Below are 20,683 nucleotides of genomic sequence, written 5' to 3' on the forward strand. Positions count from 1 at the left end.
TTCTCTTTGTCTCCTATATACGCCGTTTCGGTCCCTTCTCCTCACAGCTAATGAAGGGAGCAAAATGAGAAACAGGAAGTGTGTTTGAGGCCAGTACTCTGGAGGAGTCTCTCCCGGAGAGATGCTCTTGCTCGGGGCCCTCTGATCTGCCCACGGGGACAGGGTTGGAAAAGTGATCTCTTTCATCTCCTCTGGAGCTCTATTCTGATCCCTCGCTTATTTATTTTATTTCCCAGATGCTGTTTGATTATATGCCATCCCGTTTACCGTTTGCTGTCCATGTCGCCTTTGATTCACGGTCCTGTGTGAAAGGGGAGGGTCTTGATTTATAAATTCCATCCGAGATGATGTAATGCATATGAAGTTATCGTTACATTGTCATGCATGGTGAGTGAGGCAAATGAAAGCTTAAAGGGATAGTTCACCCAAAAATGTCGTCATTTACTCACCCTTATGTAATTTCATACCTGTATAAATTACTTTGTTCCGATGAACACAGAGAAAGATATTTGGAAGAATGTTAGTACTTTTCATTGACTATCATAGTTGAAAGAATTAAATTGTAGTCGTAGGTGCCCCAGATCTCCTTGTTTTCCTGAATTCTACAAAATATCTCATTATGTGTTCAACAGAACCAAAAAATAAAATATTTTTTCCTACTATGGTAGTGGATGATATCCCAGAACTGGAAATAGCTAATATTTCTTTCAAATATTGGAACAAAGACACTTATACAGGTTTGAAACAACCTGAGGGTGAGTAAATGACGACAGATTTTATATTTTTGAGTGAACTATCCCTTTAAAGTCTTGCTAAAGAATGATGTGTCTTGCTCAGAGAGTCATGCTATTATATCTTAATGGCTCTTCTTGTTCTAAAACACGCATGTGGGTTTGGCAGATGCATTTTGGTAGAGGTTTTATACATTTATATGAATGCAATAGTTAGCTGGATACAACAAGGAACAACAGAATGTAGTCTTAATATAAGTTTCTACATAAATATATTCATTTCATTTTGTTTTAAAGTGAATCCTTTAACATGAACAATGTTAAAGAAAAAGTTCACCCGAAAATAATTTGGTCTCCTTCACAACTAAAATATATATAATGATTAAACACATTTATATTTGTCTGATTCAAGTCAGCTCGCCAGGTAATTTGGTATGCATACTAATACTGTTAGTATGTTTAAATTGATCCGCCAGGTTAACCAGCATTAACTAGTTAGGAGAAGTATGGAAACAATGCTGGTCTGTTCAGCAGGGTTATGAGAAGCACGAACTCTCCACTCAATCCACTCAAATAAAAACAAAACATTTATCCAATAATTCTTAGCATGACAATCTATGGCCGAAATCCAGCCAGGAAAATGTCTTTGGTCTGGCCAAACACAAAATGATAACATTCAAGAGATTCTTTTGTCAAACTGATGTTCTGTTTGTTTTTCTCCCTCCCTTTCTCTCTAAAACAAGAGCAATCCAACCAGACCAACACCAACTGAATGTCTGTTCAGCAGCCTGGACACTTAAGGGCCTGTAATGTCTGGACATTTCTTGTAAGAACTTCTGATTTTCAACACCATGTGTGGACGAGATCCAAAGGGCCCAGAGGTGATGTTATCGGATCTGGTTCAATCATGCATCCCGGGAATAAAATGTGGACTAAAACTGTCTGAGAGTCCCTCCCAGAATCTCCCTCCGAATGATTCAGATAATTAAATTCAGAATCTTATATAAGGATTATTTTGTGCGTTTGCCAAGTGCGTTCCAGAACAGCGAACTCTCGTGGGTTCTTCAATGTTGCACATAACAGACACGAGAACAAGGTTGATAATTGAAATACGGAAAATACCAAGGCTGAAATATGCAATAGGAGCTCATAGGTGACCTCAAATGAGCTTGTCAGGGCTAATAAACTTAAACGTAACTAATTAAAGTTTACCAAAACAGGGTGTTATTTAATAAAGCTTTGTAAGCATCCTCCCTCTAGCAAAACACAAGGAACGCTTTCTTTTGACAACTGAGGACAATAACCTTCTCAGAACCTGCTTGTGTGTGCGTGCGTGTTCTGGTCGGCGGTATGTATGTGGGTCATGGGAATGGGTCGGGTGTCCTCAATCCCAGTGTGTGCACATACTGTGGACGGGTATGACTTTCATTATTTCACATGACCACTTATCACACACACACACATCAGAATGACCAACATTAGCATCCAGAAGATCTGTGGATGAGGCCCACACATGGAGGAAGAAAGCGAGTAAGAAAGAGAGAGAGAGAGCAGATCTAACTGACTGAATGGTTTCCAGATGTGTAAATGGTAAACAACTGGTTTGTCAAGAAGGCATTCAAATTTGTGGCATTCGGAATCTCTAGCTTAAAATATTAAAGTCCTCCAGAACACGACACATATGGATACTAGACTGCTCACATATGTGCACACACACACACACACACACACACACACACACACACAAAGAGACGTGTTGTCACTGTTTTATGTCTCATCTTAAAAAGGTGCTACAAGAGTTTTTTTTACAGTGATGCCAAAGAAGATTTCCTTGATTCTTATAAAAAAGCATGTTTCTTCCTCTTTTTTTTATATGTTTAAGAACCTTTTCCACTATTAATAGCCTTTATTAAAACTGAATTGTTCTTTATATATTAAAGGTTCTTTAAGGAACCGCTCAGCCGAAAACACCTCATCTATGGCATCGTGAAGCACCATTTTGTTTTGCACACCCTCCTCATCATCTCAATTCATTAAACATTTAAACTATTATGATAATGATTTTATATACCAACAAAATAGCAATAATCTTAGCTATGTTTTACCATAAATACACCTATTCCCCACATACTGTTCGGCGGGCAACATTTATTTCCATCTGGGTCTGCTGGTATCTACAGCCAAGTGTTTCCAAAAGCTTAACAGCATCCGAGAGCACACAAAACTAAAATAAAGTTGATACGCTTTGAAGTGCGTATAATGTGTGCACGTCTATTTATGCATCTTGTCCATATGGACATCAACCCTCACGTACGTATATTCGGCTGATGAAGTGAATGTGACAACATAAAAGAGAGAGAACAAGCGAAACATCCGCATGTGTGTGCAGTATTTACTCTCTCTGTACGAGTTTTGCTCCGTGTATTTAGAGGGCACATTCCCAGGCAGGGCGTTGGGATTCTCTCCTCCGCTGTTTCCCACACAGAGCTCACAGGGGGCCCTTTGTTCCTGCTCCAGGCCACGGGGGACCCAAATTCAGCACAGCGGCCCTTGAGAGACCACCCTGCATTCATCTACAGACTGACCCTCTTAAACATCTCACCTTCAGTGGGATCAGAACTGACCACTATAAACCTCACTAAACTTGTGTCTCCTCCTTGTCAAGTGCAATTGAAGAAATGTAAGAGTTCACATCATTTTGACTATCAGCATTTAAATGGCTGATCACGCTATGATTTGCCATGTTTTTTGCATTACATTGACATTTTTAATTTGAGGCCACGTGTTGTGGACCTGATTTTAATCAGGTGACGGACCATCATGAAGCTCTTTTACAATCTACCATGTTCCTGCTGGATCAGGAGGATCAATTTAGCCATATCATCAAAATAATAGTGATTATGTAAGCCTATCTGACATGCATCAAAGATATATTGAAAAAATGTAGATTTTACAAACGTTTCTGTTCTTCTGTTTTGCATCTCGCTGATTGCGAAACTTTGGTTGACAATTCAAATGGTTAGGCCAAATATCGCAAATAGATTTATTAATCCAATAAATGAACAAAGGCAAACGTCTTTCATGGGCTGCCAATGAGAGTGTGTGTTTTTACTGGAAGGTTCCAATGCATGGAAGAGATCACCATAAAAATCAACGTTGAGCCAATTTGCTCTCACACTACACATTGATGGTCTAACCGGGTATGATTCACTAGTGCAGGGGTTTTCAAACTTTTTCGTCAACCGAACACCTTTGCCCTAAATCATTTACTTGAAGTTCCCCCTGGGAGGTACTACCACTGAAGAAGTAAGATAGAAAAGAATGGATAGAATAGAAGAGAAGAGAATAAGCTGTGTCCCAGCCAGTTTGCCTACTTATAATGTGCCCGAAGAGAATGTATTGTTTTTTTTACATTTGGAAAATATAAGTGAGTGATAGTGTCCTTGGATTAACACTTTTAAATGTACCCAACAACAGTAGACATAACATGTATTTTACCAGTACCCATTTAAACTAACGCATTTTTATTTAGAATACTATTAAGGACGGATAGTATGCGTATCCTGCCCTCCGTTTTTGTAAATATTCTGTTTCACCCTCAAATGTGTTAAATTACCAAAATAAAATGAGTTGCCAAAGCAAAATGCAACATGTAACATTAATAATATTACACACTATCTAAACTGCAAGTGAACGGCACGATATGACACGAGAAAAGATTATCGAAACTATTATAAACAGAAATTCTGTCCCCAGTGGATGCAGCGTAATGTGGTGTGACTGCTATCTTTTTTCGCATTGCGCCGCTTGCGTGCGGTGTAGACAAAGTGTTACTGTTATGAAAGTATCTTTAATGTTGTTACAAATACACTCTCAAATATTGTACCATTATGTATATGGGCATTTATACTACAGAACTATCGATATTGTTTTTGTCTGTCGTCTGGTTTTAACTTTCTTTCTCTCTATTTTTATGCAATGTTGATGGCTAGGATTTGGCTAGTTGCTATAGAGATCGATGGGAGGTGGGGCAACCACAGCAGGGTACGAGTCATAATTGCACGTTCTGATGATGGTGCTTAGAAAGTCAAGCCAATGGGGAAATGAAATACAGATCGCTGCTTGCCGTGTAAACCCTCTGAGAGCGAAAGAATGATGGATGAGAGGTAAAGAGGATGACGAAGACCCGCAAACCTCAGCTCTACAGAACAAACCCAAATCACTCAAGACAAAAAAACTTGGAGGGCATTGAAGAGTGAGTCAGGGTAAAGATATGAAAAAAATATGGATAAATTCAATACCTCCTGGCTGTTGAGTTGAATGCAATCCTTTTCTTTACTGTTCATTAAATAATTTGTCATCAGCCATGAGGGCGAGTTAACTTTGGAGGCATGAAATTACAGCCAGACATCCATTCTCAAAGTAAACATTTCTCTGCGAGGGTCAACGGATTTGTTATAAATCTATTAGGAGTCACTCAGCACAACCTAAAGGTGATTTCTTGTTAATGGAGGAACTCCATGCGTGTGTTCTACACTTTTCTGAGTGATTATTGGTAATGATGTGTTTCTCTGACAGCACCCACACATATCTATCTCTCTTACCTTTGCACTACATCATCTCCGCTCCAGCAGGTCAACTCGTCCACACCCATTTCTGTCTCACAAAGCTTCTCTGGTAGGTTGTTGAAGATGGACTTATACCTGGACATGTACGCAATAAAATCCCTAAAACAAATACAAATACAAAACATCAGAGGTGGAAAAAAGCTTTTTTAAAGCTTTTACATTTTCATTTATGCGTTTGGAAGACGATTTTATCCAAAGCAACTTTCAAGGTATACATTTTATCAGTATGATTGTTTCCTAGGAATGGAACCTTGGACCACAAATCCACGAGTCACAAGTAGCACGGGTATATTTGTAGCAATAGCCAACAATGCATAGTATGGGTCATAATTTATATTATATATGTTTATATTAAGTAAATATCATGTTTTGTAAATTTCAGATATTTTGTAAATTTCCTACTGTTAATACATCAAAACTTTATTTTGGATGCAGGACAATCGAAAACAAAAGTGATGCCTACCAACTTCAACATCGCTGCTGTCCACTCGTAGGGAATTATTTAACTTTGGTATCTATGTAAAGCAAAGAATTTCCGCTTTTGGGTTCATTTCATCTCCACAACCTCATTGTAGCGGTAAGCCAATGGATAGCGTTAAAAGCAAACCTGCTTCTTCTTAGCAACAGCCTGCTACAGCGCCTGTGATGGACAACTTTAAAGGCGATTTTCAAAATATAGATTTTCTTGCACCCTCAGATTCCAGATATGTTGCCCTATCCTTACAAACCATACATTGATAGAACGCTTCTCAATGGAAAAAAATTAACCCGTATTTTGTGGTCCAGGGTCACAAACAGAGATGGACTTAAAAACTTAACGGTTTTTGGTTGGGGCCCAGTTGGCTAATAACATACACTATTTAGCGAGATTATGGAGTTGATATAAATGGGACTCAGACCTTCATTTTAGTGTGAAAAGTCCTTCCTTGGCAAAAAAATATACAGTTAATAAAATAAATTATCTAAGGAAAACACACGTGGAGCCACAAACACAATAACGCCCCGTTCAGACCGCCAGCGATGGAGAGACACAATCTCATTCATTTCAATGTAAGCTCGGCTACATCCGGCTACACGAGAGACAGTGACCATTGGCAACAGGAGTGGGCGTGTCAAGCTACACCACACAGTTGAGATTTGCTCAACTTTATGCAAATGATAAGCAACTTTCGGGAGTACAGCAGCAGAGCTCACGTCAATCGTCCCTTGTCAGTTACTGCAGGGTTTGTTATTAAATATTTCTAGTAGCAAAAGACTGGCGACACACAGGGACACAGTCGCTGGTGGTCTGAATGCAGCGTGACTGTTATATATATATATATTGATACATGCCAACCCACACTTATAAGGAAAGATATATGGGAAAATAAATAAATAAGGACATTTTTTAGTAAATGTATTCATGCTTACCGTGCAACCTTTCTCAGAGTTATACCTCTATCGCTCTTGGAGGATTTCTGAGGGAATGAACTGAGAACGGTCAAACCCCCCCAGTACAAGACAATGGAACAGTCCAGAGGATGCAAGCAGTTTGAAGGGGAGAACAGAGAGGCGGAGGAAACCAAAGGGAAACAAAATAAGGGGAGGGGTGGTGAGAGATGGAGAAAAGAGTCATGACTCTGGTGAAAACAAAAATGTCTTGCATGCACATGCAAACTCAAGACTTGGAGGATGAGTTGAATCACACTGGTAATAGAGGTCAACAGGGTCCATCACCTTGGGCTCTAAAAGTATTTTTCCCATTCATTTTATGACAAACATTTTAGAATTTTGTTTTATATAAAACGTCAAACCGATATATCCAGCACTGCAATATGTCTTAAAAAAATGTAGATGAAGAAAACAGAACTAACTGTATTCATCCATTGTATGAGTGAAGTAATTTAAACTTTTTGGAAAAATGCATGTCTAAAAAAAAACATCAATATCCGATTTGTATTTGTTAACATTAGGTAGCAAGCAGGCAAACCATCCTACATTATCTTATCACTAAAAATAATAACTCTGAATGACATTTTTTCTTCCAGAATGACAATGTTGAGCTCTTCTACGCAAGTAGATGGAAGTTAAATCAGGACATCAGTCTAATGTAATGCATTTCATTAACGTAAATACACTTTATAGCATCTTGTGTTCTGACCTCTCATCTCTTAATAAAAATAAAGTGCTCCAGCTACCCCTCGGGAATAATTTAACATTTTTAATTCATAATCTATACAATCGTGCGGCCTTTATATCATTCTGACTTGCGGTCAAAGCATTTCTGAGGCTCTTGGTGCAGAGATGATGTCATCGATACACTGATGAGTGTTTGCTCTCCTGTCCTCCACAGACTCCGGCTACACAGGAAGTAACCTCTAATACATTTATCTCTCTGTGTTCCTACAGGCAACAGCATCAGTGCCAGTTACAGCACTATCTGTGCCAACGTACCACTTAGTGATGGTATCAAAAGCGCACGTGTGTGTGCGTGTGGAGCCCTTGAACATCGGGATGTGAAGATCTGATCTAAAGTTAACTGTTTAGCATGTTTTGCATCTTTGCTTGTTTAAGTGGTTAATGTGTCAATTTCACCAAAGCATGTGCATACATAGACATATGCATTTATTGGGGTTTCTTGTCTTGTTTTCCAATAGAAATATCTAAAGACTCTTAAATCAAGAATGTCTATGAGAAAACGTTTTTTATTTTCTAAAGAATTAGAGGTCTAAATTCTAAAAAAAGGGTTTTCACTTAAAACAAGAACAAGACAAAAAACAAGATAAACAAAGTGTGAGAAAATAATGCTTTGCAATGTTCTTCAGTTAGTCTCTGTATTAAAAAGATCAAATAAATTAAGTGTAAATTCTGTTTAAACATTAAATTTCATCTACCCATATGGTAATAATATGAAGGTTGATACATTAAGTATTGCTGCATGCCTCCAAAAAATCTTCCACGATACTCTATACCTACAACTAATAAATACCAAATTAAGATCCATTTAAAAAATGTGTTATCATGTTAACATGTTTTTATTGTGTTTTATTGTGTTAGTTAGCATGTATTTTTGGAGTTATTATTGCTCAAACCAAAACAAACCAACTGCAGTTTGATTGACATTATTTGACTCCACAATAAAAAACAGGGTTTTAGATTTTCTTTAAACTGAGTTATCAATTTTGAAACAAAACTCTTCAAATTAACAACCGTGAGTATAAAAATCAGACAAAGTCTTGGTATTCGAATGAAGGGTCAAGTCTAACCTGTGAAGGTGCATCAACATGCCAATCTTATCGGCTCCTGTAACGTCCAGCGAGCTGTTGGCAGGTGGAGGTGTGACTGAAGATGAAGAAATTGTCCGGCCTGTGGTGGAAGACACATTTGAAGAGTGACCACACACCTTATCCACCTGAGAGAGACAAAGAAAACGTTTCTTTTCTTTGCACATTTTCTATAAAAAGCAACACTTTACATTGACATCCGGAAAGTGAGAGAGGGCATGATAAGTGTGTTTGTATCTGTGAGAAATACATCTCTAATGTGATCTATTACCCTCTCATTGTTCCATTAAAGCAAAAAATTATCTAACACTGCAGAGTGTTGGTTGTCTATGTGTACGTCAGGATTATATTAAATCAATGTCAAAGAAAAACTAAATTGACACATTCTAAAATGTTGGGACCAGCCAACAGTCATTATGAGGAAAATTACCTAAAACAAATAAAGAAAATAAAACTATAAATGCTTATATTTGGAGAGCATAACAGCACAGTAAGTCCCAACCATTATAGAAAACAAGCAATGATGAATGACAAACCCTTAATCTGAGAGGTCAAATATTTATTCCTAAAATGTAAAAGGGTTATTTAGCTTTATTTGAAAATGTCAAGTCTTTGGCATGATCTCATTATGTCCCATAATGTAATCCACATGTATAAAAGAGTTTATCTCATAGGCAGGATTTCTCTTCTGTATATATCTACACCCGGTTCACCTCTATCTCTTTCACGAACACACACACTCTTAATCAATGACGCTTCATCCCACTAAAAGCTCGGAGAGACGTCACCAGTCCATTAGTCAGAGTTGACCCGACTCATCTCGCCGCTGAGCCGGCCCGATCCCAACCATTAGTCCTGCCCTCTCCTATCACTCACCTTTAATAATGACAATTTTATTTAGCATGAATAAATCCTTATCTCCTACACGATTCGTCTCTGCTCTGGGAGTTCAGATGTAATGAAGGACAGGAAAGAGACAGAATCATTGCGTCACTCTTTGCGACCTGAATGGATAACTCGGAGCAATGCGCCAGATAAAAAGAACGGAGAAGAATTCTGTCTGCAGATTGTTGTTTCACCTTTCTTGATATAGGATGCAGTATCTAAAATGTAACTAAAATGTACATCAAGACAAAAGGCCTATATGTGGAAAAGTAGATGAAATGAACCGTCACAAGGATGAATAAAGATATAGCGCACAGATGTGCCAGCAACACATGCTAAACGGATTCATACAGACAGGGGGAAAGATGTGTTTATGTCCCAAGTCTTAAAAAGGGAATTTAAATAGAGAATGTTAAAAAAACAAGATGGTATGAAGGACAGACATCCTAACAAGTAACCTTGAACTCTTTCCTGATACATCATAATAAACTCACCTATCCATATTACGTGTTTAGATTGTTTATACAGAAAAAAGAAAACTAAAAGGAGACAAAAAAACTTCAAACAGGCTTACTCAAGATATTAAACATTTCATGGTGCCTTTTTAATAATTGAAAAACAAAAGCAATCTTCAATGTCATATTTCAAACCACCGGATTTACTTAAGCTTATTAAAACTATTGGTTTGATGAAAATAGTTTAAGCAATGTCAAAGAACAGTGATTTTAAAAGAAAGCCACGGGACACTTTAACACACACAGAGTCTGCAAGAGTCAGATGTCCGTTTGGACACCACACCAGAATAAAGGAAGATAACATCTAAAGCAATTATAAAACGTCAGAATATTTGAGATATTTAATATCCCTAAAACTTCACTAAAACCTTATTAACCACTTACATGTGTTAAACATCAGCCTTAATACAAAAAAACAAACAGCTTTTCCAAATCTCTATCTTTCACTTTACTTGAAGAAGCTTTTGAGTCTGAGGGCCATGAAGCATTATGGATATCGGCCAAATATGTGGGAGTGCTGGGAAAATATTTGTGTTTTGATTTAGTTGTATTCTGCGTGGTTTATTGATTTACCCTCCATATAAATATTTTTCCTCCCTCTTTCTGACGAACAGCATGAGAACCAATGTTTTTTCCTGTAAATAAACGCAGCGGTAGATTTTTTTAAACAAAAAAGATCTCACATAAATAACGGTTATCACAAAGAGCACTTTATCCTTCAGCAGATTCACTTCCTGCATCCTGGATTGCAGTCATACGGAATTCTGTAAAAATTGGTTTTGCCTGTTTCCTGGGAATCGAACCCACGATCTTTCCAATTGTTAGCGCCCGCGCTGCCACCCCAGCTACAGGCACTCAGTATATTAAATGCTAAGAGGTTAAAACAGGTTAAAAGGAATTTTTCCGTATCCGGATGCAGCTGGAATCGAATAACTCGTCTGGAATCAAATAAGTCTCCATTCCTTACATTCTTAGTTCAGATTTCTTTCCTTCGGAGTCTTGGCTAATTTTATAAGTTAATAAAAATTCAATAAACCTCAGGAAGCTCCTCACAAAGACATGACGGACTGAAGCCTACGAAATGTCTTCCAAACTAAGTCATCAGAATGACCTCACTGGCCCTTTTCCCCTTCCTTGATTTATTTTATTCTCCCAGCAAAATTCAACAAAGTGGTCTCTTACATTGTATAAAATGTAAACTTTTGGTTACCCAATAATACAACAAATGACTAAAGATTACATTTTTTTCTTTTCTTTTAAGTAGTCCCTAGCAGTTGACTGAAACAAACACGTAGACGCAAACGCTTGTGGATATGCACCCTTATCTGTGACACAAAACAGAACAGATCATTTCGCTGGTCAACTGTTACTTGCTTACCTAGTGTTGAAAGCAGAGGTTTGAACACAGCAGGTGTGGCCTGCGTATGCGATTCTCAAAGGATGACAAGTGCAGGAGCTTTGAAAAATTCACAGTAATGCCCTGTATTATGTACATTTCATTATTTCTTTTTTGCTTTGACCTGTACAGGTCCTGTAAAGCAATAATGCAAGATTGTGGAAAGCGCTGAAGAAATGAATTGAAATTGAATTTAGAAATGCATTGTATTGAATACGATCTGGACCCACTGAGATGTTTATCTCTTTTGAATCACTATGTCAAAGTAATCTTCAAAACGATATAGTAGTTGGTGGTGGGTGTTTGGCACTAGTTTTACAGGCCCATTTCGGGCACCAGTATGTACCCACCTCTCAAGAACCCACACAAACTCTCATTAACTCCTCTTGTTTAAACGGCAGTCTATTAAGAACAGATTTTTCCTTCAGTTGTCTTTTTCAGATTTATTTTACCGTGTTTGTGTAATTCGTGCTCTGAGGGAGTATTGAGTTGCATTGTGTGGTGTTTGTGTGCAAAGCCACTTTGCTGATGTAAGAATCCACTCCAACTTTCTCAGCGCTCTCTTGCTCCTGTCGCAATGCATTATGGGTCCTATGTTTAGCCATTAGAAGTACCCACTTTTGCATTTTTCTTAAAGTGTATGCAAAATTATTATTTAAAACATTACTGAGGAACTGTGGTAAGGAATTACAAATAGACAGACAACTGACATACGGACTGCTCTCGCAACAGTTATAATGCTTCGATAAGAGAGACAGACAGACAAGCAGATACAGTACAGTAGATAGACACAGAGACAGACAGACAGATACAGTTAATAGCCAGAAAGACAGAAACAGAAGACAGACACAGAGAAAGACAGACATGGAACAGTCAGTAAGACAGACAGATACCAAGAGCAAAGACGGACTTCTTGTCACATTAATGCTAAATGTACAATACTTACATCACATGACAGCAGTTTGAAGATATGGATGCACTCAGTTACATTATGTCATTACTATCACAAAAAAGACAAAATTAGACCTAAACAGTTTCTACAAATTAAATTTCCTAAATCACAACTAATAAGCTCTCTCTATTTTTCATAAACATTTACTCGGTAACTTTAAATCAAATTCACTGAGTGCAGCTGTGACATGTCAGAGGGGAGCTGGCCCTCACGGCTGAGACTGGTTACTCCAGAGGTTTTTTTCTCTGTTTATTTATCATTGGACTTTGGGTTAGTCGCCATAGGGCCGTTTTGGCTTGCTCACCGAAGACTGTATTTATTAGATATTATTTGCTGGAATGATCTTGCTTGTTCTATAAACACCATGGACTGTGCTGTTTTTCTTATTTTCGCCTGTAAATATGCTTTGGAACAATGCACATTGTGAAAGTGCTATAATAATGAAATGAATTGAATGCATACATAGACAGACAGAGACATAGACAGACACATAGAGACATACAGAGAGAGACAGGGAAAGATAGACAGACAGACAGACAGACAGTCGGACAGAGACAGACAGATACAGTAAATAGACACATAGGGAGGCAGACAGATACAGTAGATAGACACAGAGGAAGACAGACAGACATATACAGTAAAAAGACAAGACAGACCTCTTGGTAAATGAGGGAACAGTATCTCCAGAATTACTTTTAAAACGGCAGCGCTGTTTGAATAAGAGTGCAGTAAGTGTTGAAGTAAACAGAATGAGCACGCCGCTGTGCCAGCATGAGAGAAGCCATTTTCACTGTTTGTTTTTCCATGTAGGTTAGTGTGTGAGTGTGTGTGTGTGTGTGTGTGTGTGTGTGTGTGTGTGAGTGTGTGTGTGTGTGTACTCAAGGTGATATTTTCTGGCTGCTCGAGTTGGCTTGGTTATTGCCACGCCGATACTTAAACAATCAGATGATTGATGATCTGTGTGCATGTGATCAGTTCATGAACCCTGCATCTCGGCACACATTCAGTTGTTCCGTGCAAACATTAGCACCCAGATTTCATTTAGCAAACATTGCAGAAACTGCTGCAAACCAAGCGCAGACATTGATCTATTGTTAACAACCACTATGTTTGATATTTTGGTGCCGATGCAATTACACACCTGAACATTTAAGAATATCAGTTTGATGGATCCAGTACGTATATCGTCGCTGTCCTTCCGAAAACCTTACATTTCAAAACTGTACTATTCAAATGATTTAAAACTGTTTACAAATTTGGCAAGCACATTTTAATACTTTTAAAGGGTCAGATATTTGCAGTGACAAACACAAAGGGCGACACATAAGAATGATTCGTGGCAAAACATTCAAGTGACAAAAATTGGAGATAAAAGGTTTCAGAAGGACAGCAGGGATACATTCAACATATGCATTTCTTTTTATTAACATCCATTTTCCTTGAGGATCAATCCCATGACATCGGTGTTGCAAGCCCATTGCTCTACCAATTGAGCTACAGGAACACAATACGATGGGCAGCAAGTGTGAGATGCAAACTATGTGTGTCACTGATCATTTCCACAAGGATTGGATTTAAAACATTTATAACGGGTTGTAGACTCACCCAATCTGATCTAAATTATTGGAAAATGAGTGTTGCCATGTGTTAAAATGCCATTTCATTGAATCCATCTAAGTGAATAATCATTACATTATTTTTCAGTTCTGAAGTCAGTCATACAGTGTTGGAGGAAAGTCAGGGTGAAAAATTGATGATAGATTATTTTGGTAAACTCGCCCCTTAAGAGAACATCACATTATTCTTCATGCGCGGACACTTCCTAATCCAAGGTGATTTACAGTACATTTCTACCGAAGGATCAAATGAGCAACCTTTGAGGGCACATCTGGCCACGAACCACTAAGCCACAACACCCCTGGGAAGAAGCAGGCTGAAAGAAGCAGAAAGCAGCGGGAGTGTCTGCGTTTTCCATTTGAAGATCGCTGGAAGCGCCGCTTTTTCAACTCTGCAAATTTGATGTGACAGCACTAATGAACAGCTACACAAATTACCTTAGCAACTCCAGGCTAAGCAAACAAACATCGCACAAATTCATTAACACACAATGGAGTCTCTGAGCTGTACATCACTGTATATATTTCTCGAACCTTCTCTCTCTTTCAGCCAAGTCTGTGGTCTGGACACATACTCTCTGTTTCAGAGAGCAGCAGAGATTTAAAGCATCGACTCTAAAGCATCTTTCTCTTTATGTGTTGATCTCCACTAACACATGGAAGCTGACGATGTGACCCCTGACTGGCTGACTCAGCAGTTGTTACGCTCACTTGCCTTCACCACCTCCGTCGCTTTTTTCTTTTTATATACCTTCTTTTCATTTCATCTACTTTGATTTCCTTCCCTTTTCATCCCCCCTCTTTTTCATGTTTCCTTCCTCCTTTCCGTTCCACAGAAGTCATATAGAGGTTTTTGCTTATGAACATGGCAATGTAGAACTAGCATAAGTCTGAATTCATGCTAGCATAATGGAATGGGATTTGCATGGAATTGCACTGTTCCTATTCTCTCCTTGCACATAGAGTATAAACAGCGTAAAGATTCTGTTTATAAGCATATTTTCAGTCTGTCTGTAGTTGACCATAATTCAATCACTCACACATGATTTGCAATCTGGCTTCCCAGCACAATGGATGTCTTTCTAAAACATCGATGTGTGCATCTTCAAAAAGTTGTTTACAGAGACCAAATTTCCGACTCTGTTGAAACATCCAGAATAAACATTAAAGCATTAAAAGCACTGGAGGAATTTCACAAGACATTTACAAGTACTTTTTTCACTTCTCCATTCAGTTTGTTATATAAGAATCTGATTCACTGATCAACATCATCTGCCCCTTATACCCTGGAGGGGGATTTAGGGTGTTATCCTTCACGCAAAGAAAATATTCCTATATATTTATACTGTCAGTATATTAAATAATTATTTGAAAATGTACATAATAATGGGTTTTGAATGTTGTACAGTATTACAATTTATATAGAAACAAATAGAGCTGAAAGCAAACAAACACTACAGAATCTATACAAACACTGCTAAAACCAAACAAATATCACAGAATCCAAACACTGAAACCAAACAAATAAAACCATTGCAACGATATACTGACCAAACTAAAAGGATAAAATAAAAAACGTTTTTTATTCGTTTTTTAAAATCCAATATTTCCATGTTCATGTTTTACATTTTCTATCATCGCAAACGAGATCCTGGCTGTTTTACGAACTAAATTGTACTTTGATAAAATACTTTGAAACTGTAACTGGTCCAATGTAACTTTCTTGATGGTATTATCTGTGATTATATCTGAATTTATAATGATGTTTGTGTAAAGAAAGTTTTGGTTTCTGCTCAATATGGCCACAAGGGTTACTTTCTCTCCCGGATGTTTAAGTTAACATAGCGCTGGTATGATGCCACGTGTTAACAAAGAATGAATGAATCTAAAATCCCATTCGTGCTTTTCAGACCCCCAGGGGGTCAATGAAGAACTACATAAGCCTAAATCACATCTTATTTTAATCGATAATTCTCCAGAATACCGAAACCAACACCTTTCTAAGCTTTTAACTATACAATATCCAACTGTCACTCTAAACAATGAGATGAACGTTTAAATACAAGGGTTCTTAAAATATCTCTTTAAATGTTTATGGTCAAAACACTTGTAGACACGTCTCATCATTTAAAATGGACCCGAATCTATTCTGTGAATGCACTTAAAGATTTCCTGTACCCATAAATTTGTTCACAGTGATGACGGTACCACAAGAGAAAGACTGCACACTCAGCACTTTAGAGGAAGGGAATGACAGAATAAAGAAAGAGAAGCCATAAAGTGGAGGTCTTTTGCATCAGATCAGAGACAAAATACCCACTGAGGGTGTGGATGTGCATAACTACAAAATTAATCAAATGACTAAATACATATACACTCTTCAGACAGAATGCTTCAAAAGGTTCTTTGATACCATAGAAGAACATTTTGGTTCCCTAAAGAACCTTTAACATCTGAAGAACCTTTTTGTTTCACAAAAGGTTCTTGGTTCTTCAGATTATATATTTATATATACTGTATGTATATACTGAATCAGGTAAATGACTTCGCTGGCTCTATTCTTGGCTTTGCAAGTCTTTTCTTATCCCAAGGGACTTGTTTTCATTATCTAAAAGCACAACGTACCATTAAAATTCCTTTGTAGAACTGTAATTAGAGCCCTCGGTTAAACCCTAGAGGAAAAAAGTAGAGCAGCACATTAACTGCTTGACTTTACTCTTAACGACAGATGAAGATTTATAAAAAAGTCTCATTTCTGTTTGACGTGCGCTCATAGCAGCCACCCCAAGGCACGGCGTCTCGGGTCAAAGGCTTTCCATTATCACGCACACAGTGACACATACAATGAACTTTAAACGTCTACAATCTCATTCCGCGACCAGCTGGGAAATAACAGTGCGGTGTCGCTCCTATCATCCTGTCCGTCCAGCAAACTTTAATGGACCTTAACCCTGTTGAAATATGCAACACTCAGAGACCACCGGAAGAGGCGAAATAAGGAATTTAAAGTTGGGGTCTTCGACGTTTTTTGGGGCAAGGATCTCATCCCTTAGATGAGAGATGCATGGAGCAGAGACCCCCTTATACTAAATGTGTAAACAACCCTTATTGTCCTTTATTGCACTATTATGTTAAGACATTACATTAGCACTATTATGCATCTTATTGTTGCAGATGCACAAATTTTTTTAAGGCTTCAATGAGATGACGTCGTCTCTGGATGCGAAAGAAATCAGTGCAGATGTTATGCAGGGCATCATATCAGAACTTGTGTGACGTGCAGCATCAGTACACGGTGGACGTTTCATTGATTTTAAACACATACAATAGTTTTGTCAGAGTTTATAATGCACTCCTTTCATGTTATAGTAAGGGAGACGACGAAGCAGATTTTGCTTTTAATATTGCAATATGCGGGAGCTTCAATGAGACCGCACGGCCGCGCACGTGCACAGATTAAAGAGAACATTTGTTGTAATATTAACATTTTTAACGAAAAGTTGCCTGTGAGTAAACCCTAATTATCGGACCCTTTGCAGTTCCGCCGAAGACCCCCTAGAGACCCCCTGGTTGAAGACCCCTGATTTAAAGTAAAAGCCAGAAAAGAAATAAAATGTAGTGAGACAGACAGTACATGTCACGCGTAATATGAATATATAATATCTTCGCTGTCCTTCTGAAACCTCATATGTCCAAATTCACAGATTTTTTGAAAGAATTTTTAATGCAACCCAATGACAAACATAAAGGGTGACTAATAATAATGATTTATAAAATATATAAAAAATATGAAGATACAAGGTTTCAGAAGGACAGCTGCAATATATGGAGTTTACGTAATATGTCTGTGTAGTTATAATCGTTTTGTATGTTAAAACACATACACGTACACAAACATGTATATATATATATATATATATATATATATTTAGGGAATATTTACATGTATTTATTTATTTACCTATAAATTTTTATTGATTTTTATATTTTATATTTTTCTTAACTATATATGTATTTGTATGTGTTCATAAATACAAAATGAATATGCACAGTACACAGACATACTGTCTATTATGTGTGAATACAATTTTATTCTGGATGCGATTAATCGTCTGACAGCCCCAGAAAAATGGACCAAAACATAGACCCTTCGCACTTCCTTTTTTGACATAAATAAGCTGATCCACATTACAGACTTTATGTTGACAGTCAAGACTCTTCATGACCGAATATTGTAAGGAGAGAACAATGAAGCAAGGCAGTGCTTTTTAATTATATAACCAGCAGTGACATGTCTGAATGTAAGAAGAATTCCTAACAATGTAAAGAATGCAGGTTGCATGCAACACAGACACACATACACGTCATTATCTGAGTCCAGCTGCTATCACAGCCCAACATTAACTAAACCCACCGGTACATGTGCATGACATCCGATCTTCAAGGATTTAAACCACACACTAGAAGCACAGAGATGTAAAAAGACACCCCCTCCTTTTTAAAACAGCCCTCCTCATTACAGTCACACTGTACTACTCAATAGAAGTCTTTCAGATATGCATAAGGGCAGCCAGCGTTGTCAGCACCTACAGAGTCTCGACAGACCCCTAAAACCTGATCTCCTACACACACACTCGCCATACACACGCACAGCATGCCATCCCGGGCAGCACATGATGGGAGGGCATGCCAACCGCAGTCCGTTTGGGAAAGTATCCCAGCGAAAACCAAACCACTGCCACAATTCCTTTAATAACACACACACACATTTACAGAAGCTAGTGTTTATGATCTTTGGAAGGAGATTAAGAATTGCAAAGAGACATAAAAACAGTACCCAACACAGCATTATCAAGAGCAAAATAACACAAGCAGGGGTTTGTGGGTAATGGAGTCTGATCTGAGGAAGATGGTTGGTTTTAAGCATTTTCACAATGTAAATAAAACACCAGAGATTAAGAGGTGGAGGAGAGCCTGCCAAAAACAATTTACAGGGTTTTGCAGCCCGGCCAAGCCAGAATGCATTCAAAAGCCTCTGTTTCTTCTAGACAAAAACATTACAGGTATCTGCATATTGAGACAAAAAGCAAGTTATTTTTAATCAAGATAGCTCAAACATACATTTTAGTCTGGGACTAGCCTTGAAGGTCCAGTGTGTGACATTTAGCAGCATCTAGTGGTAAGGTTGCGAATTGCAACCAATGGCTCACTAACTTCAATCTAACTATCCAGAATGTGTAATATTACCATTGACACCCACCGTAGCAGTTATCCTCGGCCCATGTAGCTGAGCGTACAGTATGGCATCTTCGACGTGACCTTTGATCCCGAGCAGCGCGAGCTCCAAGTTGTGCTCTCCGGCGACCATATGTGCAAGATCCGTCAGGATGTTTACATACTGTCTCCAAGGCGCGTGGATCTCGGAGAGGCTTGCCAGGCACCCTCGCATTACATTAAGGCAAAAGCCTCTGCACGCCCGAATCAGGGTGAGCCCACGGCAATGAGAACAATACTGCATGCGCACCAGCGCACGCACGCACTCCTTGGACAACTCTGCAGTATATGTCACGTTTATAACCTCTGACCCCACTGCGAGCGCTATGCTGAGCGCCCGACCCGCCTGTAGTGCACTCACTAGCTCTGCTGTCATGGTCCGGGGGTGGGGACCGAAAGGGTTAACGTCCTGCCGGGTCATACGAAGACAGTCACCGAGTTGGCTGTCGCCGGAAGCGCCGGTGCCGATGCTCTCCGCCATGCTGGGGTTGACAATATGGGTGTGGACCAATGGGAAAAGACTGTCGAAGAAACAGTGGACGGCGGCTTCCACGGAGACGTTGCCGGTGCCCTGGAGGTAGTGAGACAGGTCGGTGTAGAGGCACAGAATGTGAGGGGAGATGGAGGGCAGGAGTGACGTGTACATGGTCTCGAACAGAGAGAACAAGTGACTCTGCGAAAAGGACAACAGAGACTGGAACGTATCTGAAAGAGAGACAGAGTTGGGAATGAGATGCAAAAAGGCTTTGAGGCTATCTGTGGTTAAAATCTAAAATTTACATGCAAAAGAAATTCTGAGTACTGTGCTTTTTTGAAGCACAATTTCCTGGTTCTAAATTAGACTTTATTTTAAATAAATGGGTTGCTTTAACCCATCATTGGGTAAAACATGTTCTGGGTTAATTTAACCCAACAGCTGGATTTGTCTCTTTTTGACCGAACGCTTGGTTGAAAATAACCCTGCATTTTTTCATTTAGTTCATATAAGTCCTGTGTTCGGTTTACTGTATATATTGCATGCACACACAAAAGCACGCAGCCACACACACACACTTTCATTATATTATTGAGGTTATTTCATAGACCTCCATTGATTTTATTTCAAGCTAAATATATTTTCTATCGCCTTTCCCTAAATCTAACCCTCACACAAACATATTCAATAGATCTGAAAATCGTGATTGATTCACTTGTGAGCCTTTTTCATCTCGTGAAGACCAGTAAAATGAAATTACAAGTTAGTTGTCATATGTCGGTGAGTACATTTGGCTCTCATAAATATAGCTAAACTTACACACATTGAACAAACTTGTGCCAAGACTGGTGTTGGGTCAATGGTTTGTTAGCGCAGGCTCAGCCTGTCTATTCAGCTGTACTGAAGTTAAGCACGACCACACATACACTAAGGTACCCAGGGTGCCAC

At 38.6% G+C, this 20,683-nt stretch overlaps 1 protein-coding gene across 1 annotated transcript in view; it reads right to left on the bottom strand.

The window, feature by feature from the left end:
* Window positions 1–20,683, bottom strand: part of gpc5c (glypican 5c) — a gene marked incomplete at its 3' end in the record, with an annotated part of 69,505 nt that overhangs the window by 30,371 nt on the left and 18,451 nt on the right. The window contains exons 3-6 of the mRNA XM_079453649.1: window positions 19,247–19,965; window positions 8,605–8,750; window positions 6,770–6,829; window positions 5,336–5,458 (exon numbers count right to left, since the gene is read on the bottom strand). Coding sequence (XP_079309775.1) covers window positions 5,336–5,458; window positions 6,770–6,829; window positions 8,605–8,750; window positions 19,247–19,965 — 1,048 coding nt within the window. The remainder of the gene's footprint in view (window positions 1–5,335; window positions 5,459–6,769; window positions 6,830–8,604; window positions 8,751–19,246; window positions 19,966–20,683) is intronic.

This window comes from Barbatula barbatula (genome assembly GCF_947034865.1).
Source record: "Barbatula barbatula genome assembly, chromosome: 3".
Taxonomy (NCBI): domain Eukaryota; kingdom Metazoa; phylum Chordata; class Actinopteri; order Cypriniformes; family Nemacheilidae; genus Barbatula; species Barbatula barbatula.